We start from the raw sequence: 16,352 nt of genomic DNA, 5'->3' as shown, positions 1-16,352 counted from the left end.
CAGAGGTCAGCCTCACACCCAGAATGCAGACAACCCAAATGAAAGTTCCTAAATGGCCCCGGGTCTGAAGACAACCCGTGGGACTGAGCAGCAGCTCTGATGCATCCACTGTGCTAGTGGCTGGCTGGGTGTGTAGGGCTTGCTGGGCTTTGCTGTGGGTTCTCCAGGCTTGGAGGGTTGGTTCCATGTGCTTGCCAGTATGCCCTGCTCTCTGGTCCCTCGTGCATGCTCACGGGGAACTGATTCCGGAAGAGTTACTTATTAAACCTCTCCACTTCCATTTCCTCATCTGAAAAATAAGTGGAGAGGTAACTCCACTATTCCACTACCTGCTTTATAGGATGGTTGTGAGGCTTCCATAGCATGGCAAGGTGCCTGGCATAGTGTTCACAGAGTAAGATCTTGGTGAGAGTTTGCTGAGTGGATGGAAGCCCCAGAATTGCAACATCTCCCTCCAAGTGTGGGTCTGGTGGGCAGTGTCTGGCCTGAATGAGGACACGCAGTTAAACCTCCCTGCTCACAAGTCTGTGCATTCAGCACAATGGTAAAATGAGTGGAGGGGACTGCACTTGGTGGCTCATGCCTGTAATCCCAGCACTTTGGGAGATCAAGGTGGGCAGATCATTTGAACCCAGGACTTCAAGACCAGCTTGGGCTATGAGACAAAACCCTGTCTCTTCAAAAAACACACAAATCGGCCAGGCATCATGACGCATGCCTGTAGGCCCAGCTACTCAGGAGGCTAGGTGCGAGGATTGCTTGAACCCAAGAGGTGGCGGCTGCAGTGCGCCATGATCATGCCACTGTACTCCAGCCTGGACGACAGAATGAGACCCTACCTCAATCAGTCAATCAATCAATCATTTTTAAAAGAATTTAAAAATGGGTGGAGGAGCCATAATGGCTGAGCTTATTAACAATCTGACCTATGGCTCCTCACTCTCAGAATTTCAGGGCTCAAAACAAGAGACCTTGAAGACTGTCTTTTCCAATCCCACTCCATACTGGAACACTGTCTACAGAGCTCCTCTTTGGTTAAGGAGTACTGAAACTTAAATAAGGAATGGATTTGTTAAAATATTGTGATGTTGCACGTTAATCATTAGAGACACCCACCCACCCACTTCCATGTCCCAGTGCGTTTATGAGAAACTTTCACTGCTGTGCAACAGAGGTGTCAACAGCCTCCAAGAGAAATCTGTAGAAGGTGCACTATGGGGGAATGTCAGGGTCATCTCAGCTGTAGACAAATGGTGTAGAAAGGAGGTCCTAAGAAGGGAGGTGAGGGAACCAGACAAACCCTGAACCCTCAAGCAGCAGTTTCCAGCCAAACCCAAATTATGGTAATAAACAAAATCTTCATGTTGCCTAGGTAAGACAATAGGATGTTTAAGAGTTGACTGGAGCCAGGCATGGTGGCTCACGCCTGTAATCCCAACACTTTGGGAGCCTGTGGCAGGAGGGTTGCTTGAGACCAGGAGTTTGAGACCAGCCTGGGAAATATGGTGAAACCCCATCTCTACGAAAAATACAAAAAAAAAAAAAAAAAAAAATCAGCCAGGCATGGTGGTGCCTGTAGTCCCAGCTACTTGGGAGACACAGATGGGAGGACTGCTTAAGGCCGGGAGGCAGAGATGACTGGGGTGTGCATTTACAGGAATGGGGGGGATCTGAATGTAAGGTGACTTGTAAGCAGCATGGTCTAGAAAGGTGGACCAAGAGAGGGAGACTCGGCATTCTGCTTCTATGTTGTGGCCTGGCTGGTTGGATTTGCCTTCACTCCCATCAGTTGGGGAATGAACACAGCAAGACTAACAATAAGCATTATGAACTCCGAGGTTTGAAACTCTGGAAAGCCCCAGCATGTCGAGGTGGCCCCCATGCTGGGCTTGGCTGGAAGGGTGGTATGGTTTGGAAGGGGTGGGGGGCTGTGGAAACAAGTCCAACAAGATGGGCCCACTCTGAGCAGGAACCAGAGTTTTTCTCTACGGGTCTTACAGTTGCACTTTGTCCCCATCCAAGAGAAAACAAAAACAGAAACATTGGGGAGGGGACTTTCGCACCTGACTGGGGGTTGACTAGACCACCTGGGTCCCTTCAATCCCCCACACTCTATAAAATGTTCAGCAGCAGGACAATATGGAGACAAAATGGATATGTTCACAGAATGTATACTTTTTTTTATTATCATTAAATGAAGTTAATTCACAGCCGGGTGTTGTGGCTCACACCTGTAATCCCAGCACTTTGGGAGTCCGAGGTGGGTGGATCACCTGAGGTCAGGAGTTCGAGATCAGCCTGCTCAAAATGCCAAAACCTCATCTCTACTAAAAATACAAAAATTAGCCAGGTGTGATGGCATGCACCTATAATCCCAGCTACTCAGGAGGCTGAGACAGGAGAATCGCTTGAACCTGGGAGGCGGAGGTTGCAGTGAGACGAGATCACACCACTGCACTCCAGCCTGGGTGACAGAGTGAGACTCCGTGTCCAAAAAAAAAAAAAGAAAAGAAAAAAAGAAATTAATTCATACACCATAATTAAACAATTCCATAGTTTTATAGTATTTTTACCAAATCGTGCAACCATTACTATTGTTCAATTCCAGAACATTTTCAAAACCTCCCAAAAATAAATCCTATGCTCACTAGCAGTTACTCCTCTATCCCCTGGCAACCACTAATCTATGTTCCATCTCTATGGATTTGCCTAGTTGTATATTTTCATATAAATGGAATACAGTCTGTAGCCTTGTACACCTCTCTGGTTTGTTTCACTGAGAAGGATGTTTTCAGGGTTCACTGATGTCGCAGGGTATGTCAGTGCTTCATTCCTTTTTATGGCTGAGTAGTCCAAGGAATATTCTATGCAAACATTTTATTAATCCACTCATCAGATAATGGACACTTGGGGTGTTTGGGTTTACTTTACAATTGTAATTATGTAAGCATATTCTTTGTCTACTCCTTCCCACAAATTAAGGAAAATCAGTAGCAAAATGAAGGGCAAGCAACTAAAACAGCCAGCAACTGGCACACAGACAAGGAAAAGCACCTTCGGTTTTTAGGTTAAGCCAATGAAGAGTGGGGCTGAGATTTGGTATCCACCTAGTTCAAAAGCGCTAACGCTTTCCAAGCCTATGTCTGAGTTGAGTCAATCCACTAAACCATCAAGTCAACCCATGGGAAAGTCCCTGGATCAGCAGGAAGAGCTACAAATTACAGATCATTGGTTTTTACTCTGTCTTCCAGAGACTCCTAAGAGTTCATGCAAGCAACTCATGGGCCCCCAAGGGGGCTGTGGCTGGAGGTTGGATAGGTAGAACTCTGAGCCTGGTCCCCATCCCTGCTTTAAATAGAACAGCCTTGACTGAATTGCTTTATTTGTGGGGTTTCTTCTAAGAGTTAATTTGGAACAAATAAAGGGTGTTCTTGGCTTTAAAACAGTTTGGCAAGCATTGGTCAAGGTGGTTGTGGAATTGCTGGACTGGGACTGGGCCTCCCTGACAGCTGCTCTTACGAGTTCTTCTGAGGAACTTTGATGGTGACCGTCTTCACCTCTGTGTAGGCCTTAAGCCCATCCTCACCCAGCTCCCTCCCGTTTCCAGATTCCTTAAACCCTCCAAATGGCGTGTGGCAGGTGACGATGTTGTAGGTGTTTACCCACACGGTCCCGGCCTGGAGTGCCTGGGTGAAGTACATGGCCTTGTCCAGGTCCCGGGTGAACACAGCCGCAGCCAGGCCATACCTAGTGTTGTTGGCCCTCTCAATCACCTCCTCAATCTTCTTGAACTTGAACAGGGGCTGCACAGGCCCAAAGATCTCCTCTTTGGCGATCCTCATGTCATCCTGCACGCCACCAAAGACAGTAGGCTTGATGAAGAAACCACGCTCCCCAAAACGCTCTCCACCACAGAGCAGTTTTGCACCCTCCTTCTGGCCAAGTTGGATGTAGCCTAGGACTCGTTCAAACTGCTCCTTGTCCACCTGAGGCCCCTGCTGGGTGTCCAGCTCAAAGGGGTTCCCCACTTTCCTCTGCTTTGCTTTCTCCACGGTTCTCTCGAGAAACTCATTGTAGATGGATTCTTCCACAAAGGTCCGGGAGCCAGCACAGCAGCACTGGCCCATGTTGAAGAACAGGGCTTCGTGGCACTGCTCTACGGCGTGCTCCATGTCAGCATCGGCCAGCACGATGCTGGGGCTCTTGCCGCCCAGCTCCAGGGTGACTCTCTTGAGGTTGGAATCGCCAGCTGCTTTCTGGATCAGGTGGCCTACCTCGGTGGAACCGGTGAAGGCAACTTTGTCAACATCCATATGCTGCGCGATGGCCGCACCTGCTGTTGGGCCATAGCCCGTGATGATGTTCACCACCCCAGGGGGAAAGCCCGCCTCCTTGATGAGGGAGGCCACGTACAGGGCAGAGAGGGGTGTCTGCTCTGCCACCTTCATAACCACAGTGTTGCCTGTGGCAAGCGCCGGGGCGAGTTTCCAACCCTGCATTACCAAGGGAAAGTTCCACGGGATGATCTGGCCACAGACACCAACGGGCTCATGCCGGGTGAAGCAGAAATGCTCACCATCCATGGGGATCGTCTTGCCATGCCACTTGTCAGCCCAGCCGGCAAAGTACCGATACACCTTGATGACCTCATCCAAGTCCAAGGCGTAAGACTCTTGAAAAGGCTTCCCATTGTCCAAGGTCTCCAGTGAGGCCAAGTAGACTCGATCCCGCTCCACTAGGTCTGCCAGGCGGTTCAGCAGCCGGCCCCGCTCAGAGGCATCCATCCGGCGCCATGGGGACCCCAAGCGGAAGGCCTCCCGGGCTGCTTTCACGGCCAGATCCACATCAGCCCGGTCACCTTCAGCCACGTGCCCGATGACCTCCCCGGTGGTAGGGTTGACCGTCGGGAAAGTCTTCTTGCTGACTGCATCTTGCCATTCATTGTTGATGAACAGCTGGTTGTAGGAGATGCCTGGGTTCAGAATGGGGCTTGGGAGGGCTGCTGCCGAGGAGTACCGGGCAGTCCTGCCCTGCAGGCAAAGCAGCCGGGGTGCCAGGAAGCGCAGCATGCTGACCACTCTGGAGAGGGACAAAAGAAACCAGGGTGAAAAGGTGGGATAAGGCAGGTGGCAGCACCCAAGGGCCCACCAGCTCAGACATTCCAAGATTCCAGCATTAAGGATTGTCACCTCTAGAAACATAGACTGTAAGAGCTGTGAGGGCCCTGATGAACTCTCTGGGCCAACTCTATCACGTCCTGCCTATCCTCAGCTCACTCCCTCACCTCTGCCGGGTCTCAAAAGCCACTGTCTCAGCAAGACCTTCCCTGACCACCCTTTATAAAATTGCAACTCTTCCCACCCCAACACTCTCTATCCCCCCTACCCTGCTTTACTGCTTCTCTATCTCACATCCCAAATACTATCTTTACAGGCTTCTATGTTTGTCTGTCTCCCCCAATAAAATGCAAGCTCCATGAGCACAGGAACTTATTTTTCTGTTTCATTCATCGCTATGTCCCCAAGCCTAGAGATATGCCTGCTACAGAGCAGTGGCTCAGCACATAGTACTGAATGATACACTGAGGAAACACTGAAATTGCCACAAAGGCTGTCTAAGAATTGACTAAGACTTGAGTAGAAATCAAAGAGACTTGGAGACAATTGTTCTCTGAGAGGGACCTGCTTCACTTCACCTCTGTGCCTCAGTTCCCCCACATGTGAAATGCCTCATGGGGTTATGTTGAATGATGTCTTGCATATAAAAACCCTGGCAAGTTCCCCTCAGGACATCAGGACTGGCCGTGCCTCAGAAATTGACCTAGCCCAGCAACCCCCAACCACAGGTCTCAGCGTAGCCTTTTCAGCTTTCCCAGAAGTGCAGCAAGTCAGGAGGCAGCTAAGAAGAAAAGCTACAACTCTGAGAAGTGTAGACTTCGTTAAAACAACTACTGTTATAAAACTTAAAACAGCGGATAATACATATTAAATGAAAATTAAACGGAGTGTAACATTCCCAGATTAGTTGAAGCAGTTATTCTTCAGTCAGAATTTGAATCTCTCTGCCTTTGATATCTCATGAATCTTGCTCCACCCAGCAGTAAAATGGAATTGCACCTGCCTGTCCCTTCACCCCCAGCCTCTCACCCTCCACCCCCGGGCAGGCAGAGGAACAAAAAACTCAATCAGGAAAGCAAGGCTCCATGTAGGTCCCCAGCCCCATAAAAATCAACGTGATAGGCATGGTGGCTTACGCTGGTAATGCTTTGGGAGGCCGAAATGGGAGGATTGCTTGAGGCCAGGAGTTTGAGACCAGCCTGAGCACACAGCAAGAACTCTGTCTCTACAAAAAAATAAAAATAAATTTGCCGAGCATAGTGGTGCATGCCTGTAGTTCTAGCTGCTTGGGAGGCTGAGGTAGGGGGAAACACTTGAGCCCAGGAGGTTGAGTCTGCAGTGAGCCACGATTGTGCCACTGCACTCCAGCCTGGATAACAGAGCAAGACTGTATCTAAAAATAATAATAATAATCAATGCTGACCAAGGAAGTTTCCCTTCCCCTTGGGGGTGTTACAAATAACGCTCAAAATCCTAAGGAAATTGAACACTCTAACAAAGGATTCTTACAAAGCAATTTTACTTCTGCACAGACGGGTGCCTCCTTGGCCAGTTGCCATGAGAGCACACCTGAACAAAGGGGCACAAGAGCCTTTATTCCTGATGCAAGTCCTGCCCCTGTACCCTTGCCCCATTGGCTGGGGTCGGGTCGTACAATCTAAACTAATCCCGGTTGGCTAAACATTTGATTTTTTTAGATAGAGTGGGCATGTAAAAGAAAGTGGAGAGAAAGGGAAAGGGGTGTCTGTCATGAGCTAGAAAGTTAGTCCTCTTTCCAAATAAGCAAAGGAATGTGAGCTGGTACTGATAACGCTTGGTACTGTGGCGTGCCTGGGCATCTAACAAAGGCAAAAAGGAAAAAAATGGAAAAAAAAAAAAAAAGGGTGGGGGGCTACTATGAATAAAAGATAGGTAAGATTATTTGAAGAGAAACCTCATCATATCCCACAGGGGGAAGCTGAATCACCAGATCTGCCAGGGGTGCCCCAGGGTTCCATTTAGCTCACGACTTTGCCACATGCTGGGACAGAGCGCCCTTGCCAACAACAGGCCTGGCTCTGAGGGTGAGGAGACCAAAAGGAGGTAGGGGAAAGGGGAGTCACCAATCCATGGGGTAAGGATTGGAGGGGTGAAGCAGTCAGGAGAGGTGGTCATACACCAAGGCTGGCAAACCTTTGCAGTCACACAAAGGCTGTTCCAACTCTTGGGGCCTATATGGGGTCCCTGCCGGGGCCTCCACTTGCAGATAGGAAGATCACAGCTCACAGAGCATCATGCTTTACAGTTTGCAGGTCGTCTTCCCAAGGGAAATTTGCCAAGCCTCTCTCAGCCCCTAACTAAGCACGGTCGATGATGACCCCCATTTTGCAAGAAGGCTGGGCACCAGCGAGGTTCAGGGACTCACCGAGGACGCACAGCAAGAAAGTATAGGAGCCTCACTCCAGATTTCCACAGGCCTAACTTTGCACATCCTCCAGAATATGGGCAATTTTTTACAGTTCATTCACTGCGGAAAGGACCGGACCTTCTCTATCCGCGAGGACTGCGGCGGCGCCCATCTCACCCCTTCTGTGGGGGAAAGGGTGCAGCCTCTGGGCTTGTCCAAGCCTCTGGGCTATGGTCACGGGCCCTCTGTTGGAGTGGGCCGAGTGGGCAGGAGTGTTGAAGTCGAGCTAACGTGGGAAGGTCTGGGGGCGTCTGTGTCCTCGGGGCCCCTGTACCGTCACCCAGAGGCAGGGGCTGGGATTAGGGGGTGTGGAGAGAGTCCTACCATGCAACTGTGTCCGGAATTGGTGGGTTCTTGGTCTCACTGACTTCAAGAATGAAGCCGCGGACCCTCGCGGTGTGAGTGTTACAGTTCTTAAAGATGGTGTGTCTGGAGTCTGTTCCTTCAGACTTTCAGATGTGTCTGGATCGTCTTCCTTCTGGTGGGTGGTCTCGCTGTCAGGAGTAAAGAAAGCTGCAGACTGTCGTGGTGAGTGTTACAGCTTTTAAAGGCAGCTAGTCTGGAGTTGTTCATTCTTCCCGGTGGGTTCATGGTCTCGCTAGCTTCAGGAGTGAAACTGCAGACCTTCGTGGTGAGTGTTACACCTCATAAAGGCAGCGTGGACCCAAAGACTGAACAGCACCAAGTTTTGTTGCAAAAAGCGAAAGAAAAACGCTTCCACAGCATGCAAATAAACCCGAGCGTGTTGCTGCTCGCTGGCTCTGGCAGCCTGCTTTTATTCCCTTATCTGGCCCCACCCACATCCTGCTGATTGGCCCATTTTACAGAGAGTTGATTGGTCCGTTTTGACAGTGCTGATTGGTGCGTTTACAATCCTTGAGCTAGACACAGAGCCACAAAGTGCTAGTTAGCTAGATACAGAGTTAGCTAGATACAGAGTACCAACTGGTGTATTTACAAACCTTGAGCTAGACACAAAGTGCTGACTGGTGCGTTTACAATCCTTGAGCTAGATACAGAGTCACAGAGTGCTAGTCCTCCCAAGTCTCCATTACGTTAGCTAGATACAGAGAACCAATTGGTGTATTCACAAGCCCTGAGCTAGACACAGAGTGCTGATTGGTGCACATACGATCCTCCGGCTACCTATAAAAGTTCTCCAAGTCCCCATCCAATTCAGGAGCCCAGCTGGCTTCACCCAGTGGATCCTGCACCCGGGCTGCAGGCGGAGCTACCCGCCAGTCCCAAGCCGCGCCTGCACTCCTGAGCCCTTGGGCTGTCAATGGGACCCCGCGCCACCGAGCAGGGGGCGGCGCCCGTCGGGGAGGCTCAGGCCGCGCGGGAGCCCACCGCAGGAGAGGGGCTTGGACATGGCGGGTTGCAGGTCCAGAGTCCCGCCCCGCCGGGAGGCAGCTAAGGCCCAGCGAGAATTTGAGTGCGGCGTCGGCCGGCCAGCACTGCTGGGGGACCCGGTGCAACCTCCGCAGCTGCTGGCCCGGGTGCTAAGCCCCTCACTGCCCTGGACCGGCGATGCCAGCCGGCCGCTCCGTGTGCTGGGCCCGCCGAGCCCGCGCCCGCGCCCGCCGGAAAGCAGGGGTTCCCGCCCGCGCTTCTCACTCCACACCTCCCCGCAAGCAGACGAAGGAGACTCCGGCCTCAGCCAGCCCAGAGAAGGGCTCCCCAAGCGCCGCCAAAGTGGACGCCGAGGCCGGAGGCCGAGGAGGCGCAGAGGGTGAGGGCTCCTAGCACATTGTCACCTCTCACAACGGCGGAAAGGCCAGCCCCCAGATGGGGACGCCGGGGCCCAGAGAGGAAAGCCCCCACGCGGCGCCGGGAGCTGCGGCTTCCCGGGGGAGCCGAGGGAAGACCCGCGTTAGTTACCTGCAGGCTTGGGCTCAGGTTCAGGATCAAGCTCGGCTTCAGGCTCCGGCCCTCCCAGCTCTGTCCAGAGGGCCGCCTAGGACTGGCCGCAGGTCCCGCCTCCGCGCAGCCTGGGACCCAGAGGCCAGTGAGGCTCCGCCTGCGCCTGGGGCGCTGCCTACGTCCTGCCACCGGCCAAGGCCGCTCCTCCCTCGCCCAGCCCGGTCTTTTTCCCGGTCCCCGCCCCTCTACCCCGGGCAGCCCGCACCGCTTCAGTTCTCCCTCCCTCGCGTCTCCGCACGCCCAGTGTCCACGTTGCTCAGATCTAGGGTCCTAAGGCACTGGTTTGGGAGCAGAAACAGAGATACGCAGAGAGGGACAGGGGCTTCCCCAGGTCACACAGCAAAGTTTTCGGAGACCGAACCCCAACTACACTTTGCCTTTCTCCCCGCTGCAAGACGCTGCTTGACTGCCATCCTTTAGACTCCCCTTAACCTCCTCTCTGCCTCGCCTGTCCCTCATTTTTTTTGTCCGGGATTCACTAATTTCTGTCCTCCACTTTCACTGCCCCTTTCTTTAGTTCCTTTAAGAAGATTTTATATTTGGGCATTTTTCAAAGTACATTTTTGTTCTAAGGACAAAAAGAATGTATGCACAGTGTAGAAAGCTTGGAAAACACAGGAAAGGATGAAAAAAGAAGAAAAAGATCACCTGTAATCTCTTCACCCACGGTCACCATTATTACGGTTGGGTGTTCGTCCTGCTGGTATTGTTTCCTCTGCATCTTTCAAGAATTATTTTAATAAAAATAAAATCATGTAGCAACCTCTGTTGTGCTGCTGTAAAAAAATTTAAACACTTAGCGCTGTATTTTGAAGTTCTCTCCTAGCACTAATTACAGATGACATTATCCTCTCCAAGGTGGCATAGAATTCTGTTGTAGGGGTAAACTGTTGGATATTTAATTGTCTCCATTTTGTTGCTATAAAGGTTGCCAAGATGGAGCACTGAACACGCATCTCACTCACTCCACCCTCACTGCACCTTCCTTCTGGCTAGGGTGGTCCAAAAGCTAACTGCCATGTTTCCCAGCCTCATTTGCAGTTAGAGTTCTGGATGTGGACTAGATGCTGTTAATCAGTAGTACTCTGCCGGATGTGGAAGGCGGGCACGCGTTGGAGGGTATTGTCCTGCCCCTGTAGGGCGGCACTAGCAGGATAGCAGAAATAGGAGATGTTCTGCGGCAGCATTCCTTGTCCCTTCTCCAGCTTCCTGGCTGTGGACTGGCCGCTATGGCTGTAGTCGCTCCTTGACCTGGCTTCCTGCTCTTTGAATGGAGGCTGCAGGAGATTGTCTGAAGTGGCCTCAGACAGTCACGAGGCTGGTGGGCCATGTCCATATTGTCCTGAGAGTCAGTCCAGGTCTGGCTAAGGCTTGCTTCTGCCTCCCACACTTGCAGCAGCTCTGTGAGCACCCAATTCCCTTTATTAAATCCCTGCCTCTCCATCTATCTAGGGTGTTCACATGCAACTGCTTGCACCTAATTCACTTAGTTCTTTCCTTAAGCTACATCTCTATGGAATCTTTTGCTTCCATATCATCCTTAGGATGTTCATAGTCCTTGCTGCAAAAGTTAGCCCTCCATGAAGGCACTATGATTGACATATTATCAGCTTGATGCCCATGCTTTCCTCGGGTTTCTCCAGCAACCGCATCAGCCCCTTGCCAAGGCCCTCCTGCCTTCCCCACAGCACGTGAACAGCCTAGTTCCCCTTGGGCACTTGGCATAGCACTCCAGGATTGATTGACTTAATGATTAACTGACCAATCCTTAAGAGGCCTCATTGATAGAGGGAGTGAGTTTATGGCAAAGTGAATATCAGTCCTCATGTCAGAGTGCATTGGAAGCTGTGGCAGATCTGAGAGGCCAGTTGCAGACAGGAAGTGTCCCCCATGGGGCAAGGTTGGAGGCTGTGCCCTTTGAGGAGCAGCTGAAGGATCTGGGATGTTCACCCTTTAGAACTTGAAAGACAAGGCTGTGCCCTCCGATTCTCTGAAGGGCAAAACCAGACAGGATCTGTGAGGTCCTAGAAGGCAGAGCCAGACCAGTGAAGAATACAGAGGAATAACTCCCAGACAAAGCAGAGCTGGCTAAGGCTGGGAGGCCTCCCTTGAAAGGCAGTGGGCCTCTCATCACTGGAGGAGTACAGGGAAGGACAGATAACCATTTGGCAAAATCCTAGTTCAGATAAGAGCTAGACAAGGGGCTCCCAAACTTAGTTGTACATCAGAATTGAGTGAGGAACTTAGTTTTGTAGGTGTTTTGAGTAGGAAGAGATTAATATTAACACAAGTGGTGGGAGGCCAAAATGGAAGGGCACCGCCTCACCAAGAAACTGGAAACGCTAAGGCTATAGGGAGGCTACTACTTCAGTGTCTCCTCTCCTGTGTTTGGCTAGCCCCTAGAACTGAGTCCTCCCTAGGGGGCCTTCTTAAAGTCTGGAGTGAAACCCACCTCTGTGCAGGGATGCCCACATGCACTCAGCTGATACGCCCGGGCTCCAGCACAGTGCCATTTTGGTGCGTGATCAAAAAGAGCCTGGCTCTAGCCCAGATTTTGATATTTAATTCCCTTTAATCTTTCTAGTGGATTTTGTAAATTTCTTTTTCCTTTGTCCTGCAGTTTCTTTCAATCTATGGGTGAATGAGGTGATGTGGAAGGAAGATAGAGAGGGAAGAGAGTTTGAGGTGGGGTACTGTGGGGTTATTTCTTTGTCTTAACAACATCTGGGACTTGTCATGCAAGGTTCACAGAGAGTAAGCTCTGTTTAGGGGATCCCAGGAAAAAGAAAAAGGTAGTATTGGTTTGATTTTAAATGCATCTTTTGTTTTAAATTCCCCATTTCTGTAAAATGTCTTCTAGTGGTCTTGACTTAGTCTCTTCTGTCTTAGCCATAGAAATGATTATGTTTCTAGTAGAAGTAGAGTCATGCTCTGCATGTCCTTTCTATTTGGAACGAACGAACCGTCCCATCCCCGTCTCCATCCCTCCCCGGCACAGCCCAAAATGACAAACCCCTTCCACCGTTCAAGCAAAACACAATCCCGGACCCACACTGCTGTTGTTGCCGTCGGCCGGTGAGATGGAGTCTCTGGCTCACCACCCAGGCTGGAGTAAAACGGCACCATCTCGGCCCACCGCAAGCCTCCGGGCCCCAATCTTGCTGGCCCTGCCCTAGATTCCTGAGGCAGGCTGGGACTACAGGCACATGCCACTATGCCTAGAGCTAATTTTTGTATTTTAGTAGAGACAGTGCTCACCATGCTGACTAGGCTGGTCTCAAACTCCCCACCTCAAGGGATTCACCTCCCCTTAGCCTCCCTAAAAGTGTGTGGCAGGGGATTACAGGCATGAGCCACTGGGTGTCACAGTTTCTGCATGCTTCCTTGAGGAGAGCAATCTCATATTTGAAGTAATTAATAATTTTAGTGGTTTCTGAGGAGCCCATGACTCGTCATGTGGCTATTCTGCAGGTGCCATGACTCCCACCCAAAATGTGCTGTGTCTAGATTCCATCCAGCATGCCCACCCTTGACACTCTTAAGCTGTGACTGGCAATCAGAACTCACCAAAGTGCATCCCACACTAAACCCGCCAAGCCTGAGATGAGGAGCTTGAGAGGGGATCACTCAGGAAGAAGGTAAAATGTGTATAAATTATTTTTGTGAGGTTGAGTCCTATTTTCTAGGAAGGTAATGAATTCAGCTTTTAATCAGCAAGAATCTTAGGCCTCTTTGTGGGCAGATATTGACGTGGAGCCTGTTTGGAGTGAAGGGGAAGGTGAGGAGCACATGCTAGCCAGGCTGGGGTGTCGTCCAGGGATGTGTTTAATTTGGCTGGTGGGAGGGGTGAGGGTTGATTTCTATCCTTCAGCATTGCAGAGCCTTATATGTCTAGGGTTAATTGAAGAAGAATTGAGTTTGGAGGAATGACGGAATAGATCAGCTTAGATTCCAAATAAAGGGATATGCAAGCTTTTGCAATTGTTTCTTCTGCTAATTGGATTAGAGTATACCATTTTCTGTATTTGAACAGAAGAGGGAAGACTAGGTCAAGACACTGAGACATTTGGTATGGAAAATGGAAATTCTAAAAATAAAGATGACGGAGCAACCAAACCAATACATAGCAAATCTTTTCCTAAGGGATCCCTAAGCAGTTTCCTTACCCCCTGCAAATTTATAAGTCTGAAATGTCAAGGAACAAACCAACCCTGGAGTAATTTCATTCCAAACCCAGCCCTCTCCTCCTCCGGTCTCTCCTCCCTCACCCCGGACCTCACAAGTCAAAACCCAACCCTAGAAAAGGGGATTTGGCTCAAGGTCCCTTTGGAAAGGGATTAGGGGATTAGTATCCAAGTGCAGATTAGCTTAAGTCGGACACCAGGCTGGGCCAACACTGGCCTGGAAGCAGAGCATGCAGCTGGTGTGTGGGCATCTGCAGAGGTGGGTTTCTACTCAGGGCTTTGAAGGCCCCCCTAAGGAGGACTCAGTTCAGGGCTATGGGCTGCAGAGAACACTGGTAGTAGCCTCCCTATAACCTTAGCATTTCCAGATTTCTTAACAATGGCTTAGTGCCCCTCACTTCCCAGCCTCCCACCACTTGTGTTAATATTAATCTCTTCCTACTCAAAACACCTAGAGTGGTTTCCATTTTCCTGACCACACCTTAACTGGCAGCATCATTGAGACTAAGGAAGACCCAACTGAGAGGAGGAGGAGGTTGGGGGCTGGTGGGGCAGGGAGAGAAGACTGTTGCAGTGCTTACGTGTGGCAATGGCACCTGTAAAGCACAGTTAGAGTTCGCCCCAGCAGAACAAAAGACTCAGCTTTTACTACACTGCCCTGGCTGTGGCTCCCCTCCTCATGTCCAAGGTCAAGGAGAAAAGCCACATGCAAATGAACTAAACAGTAATTGAAGGCAGAGCCACTTGCAGCCTTGGGAGCTCCATCTTGCTGGAGAGATGAGGAGGAGTTTGGGAGGAGTTTGGACAGAGGTCAAGGGAGGAACGTGGGTGGTAAATGGAAGGGATATACCAACACCACCCTGGGGCCTGAGAGAGAGCCTGGGCTTCACCCCTGCCTGTCTCTTCTCCCACTGACAAGGTGACAAGCAGCACAAAATAAATTAATGCTGCCTTAACTGTCCTAGTGAGGAAGAAGCTCCAGACTAGACACCACAAATGGGTAGCCCAAGTCTCAAGCCAGCATATGTGTTCTATTTGACCCCAGCAGAGTTGTGGGTTTTTTTTTTCGGTTTTATGCTTTCTAATGCTTAAACACTGAGATATTTTATATTTAAAATGTACATTTCTAGTTTTTCTTGAAACATTGGAAGACTTAGTACCATTAGGCCTGCACACGGATATGGAACAGTGTCTCAACTAGAGATGCTCTTAGTAGCTGCCCCCTTTAGGCAGGGCTTTCATTTTCCAGTTTGCCACAGGCCTCACCACTCCCTATTGCTTCACCCTATGTACACTGATTGTGGTAGACAGAATAATGGCCCCTAAAGACACCCATGTCCTAACACCTGGTACCTATGAAGACATTCACTTACATGGCAAAAGCAGATATTGTAGTTAATGATCTGGAGGTGGGAGATTTTCTAGATTGTATAGCTAGGGCCTAATGTAATCACAAGGGTCCTTATCAAAGGGAAGCAGGAGTCAGAGAAAGAAATGTGGGGATGGAAGCAGAGGTCAGGTGATGCCATCACAAGACAACAAATGCAAGCAGTTGGAAAAGGCAAGGGACTGGCTTCTCCCCCAGTATCTCTAGAAGAAACTCGTCTCTGCCAAAACCTTGATTTTAGCCCAGGGAGACACTTTGAATTTCTGACCTCCACCACACTCGGCTAATTTTAAAATTTTTCTTAGAGATAGGGTCTCACCATATTACCCAGGCTGGTCTCAAACTCCTGGGCTCAATCAATCCTCCTGACTCAGCCTCCCAAAGTGTTGGGATTACAGGTATCCGTCACCATGCCCAGCCTGATACACTTAATAAAGATTAGCACCAAGCTCTGTGGAAACAGAAGAGGGAGCCCTGAGTTCCTCCTCGGACTTTTTGGGAGAAGATGACCTTTCAGCCGAACCTGTATCAGTTAGAGTTAGATTGGATGCATATAATGAAACAGTGGTTCTCAACTATTCCTGTGCATCAGCACCACCTGGAGAGCCTTTGGAAACACCTGAGCAACACTCCACATTGCTAGGAATCCCTGGGTGTTGTTCTGGGTTATCTGGTTTTGTTGTTGTTGTTTCATTTTGTATTTAAGCCCCTCCATTGATTCCATCGTGTAGCCAGTTTTGAGAACTACTGACATCAGAGAAAACCCAAAATAAAAGTGGCTTAAACAAGAGAAGTGTACTTTTCTCTCACTTAAAAGAAGTCTAGAGACAGCTCTCCAGGTCTGGGGTAGGAACTCTGCTCCATCTTCATCCCAGAAGCAAAGGATTCTATTAAAGAGTCTTGAGGGAGAAGGAGGGCAGTTGAAACAATGCAGTTTGCAATTTGAAATGATCATTCTGGTTGTAGTGTGTGTCTCCTCCAGTTTCCTAGGAGGAAATAAGATTCCAAGTTATGTTACCAGGAACAGCAAGTGTTGATAATTACTTAAGCTGGAAGCTGCTGGCACAAAGGGGTTCATTATAATGTCTATTTTTGTGCATATTTAAAATTTCTGGTAATAAAAAGTTAAAAAAAAAAGATTATGTCAGTAAGTCAATATCAGGTGTCCTCTGGACTCAAATGCTTTGTAATGAATCTGTTCTTTTGTGACCTCATGATTGGGTCCGAGGGGTCCATGTCTTTCTCAAAATCCACGGTTAATTATTGAACAGCAATCACCAAACCGAGTACAGTTG

At 49.7% G+C, this 16,352-nt stretch overlaps 1 protein-coding gene across 1 annotated transcript; it reads right to left on the bottom strand.

The window, feature by feature from the left end:
• Positions 1-2,540: 2,540 nt before the first annotated feature.
• On the bottom strand, positions 2,541-9,558 carry ALDH1B1 (aldehyde dehydrogenase 1 family member B1). Its single transcript, XM_003911477.5, has 2 exons — positions 9,445-9,558; positions 2,541-5,079 (listed from the first exon to the last, which is right to left on the bottom strand). Exon 2 carries the CDS (start codon positions 5,067-5,069, stop codon positions 3,516-3,518), a length of 1,554 nt encoding a protein of 517 aa, XP_003911526.1. The 5' UTR covers positions 5,070-5,079; positions 9,445-9,558; the 3' UTR covers positions 2,541-3,515.
• Between the last annotated feature and the right edge of the window lie 6,794 nt (positions 9,559-16,352).

Source organism: Papio anubis, chromosome 13, assembly GCF_008728515.1.
Source record: "Papio anubis isolate 15944 chromosome 13, Panubis1.0, whole genome shotgun sequence".
Classification (NCBI taxonomy): domain Eukaryota; kingdom Metazoa; phylum Chordata; class Mammalia; order Primates; family Cercopithecidae; genus Papio; species Papio anubis.
This window is presented reverse-complemented; position numbering and strand designations above follow the sequence as displayed.

Excerpts from the sequence above, each read along its gene's own strand:
- ALDH1B1 (XM_003911477.5), bottom strand. The coding sequence starts at position 5,069 with ATGCTGCGCTTCCTGGCACCCCGGCTGCTTTGCCTGCAGGGCAGGACT.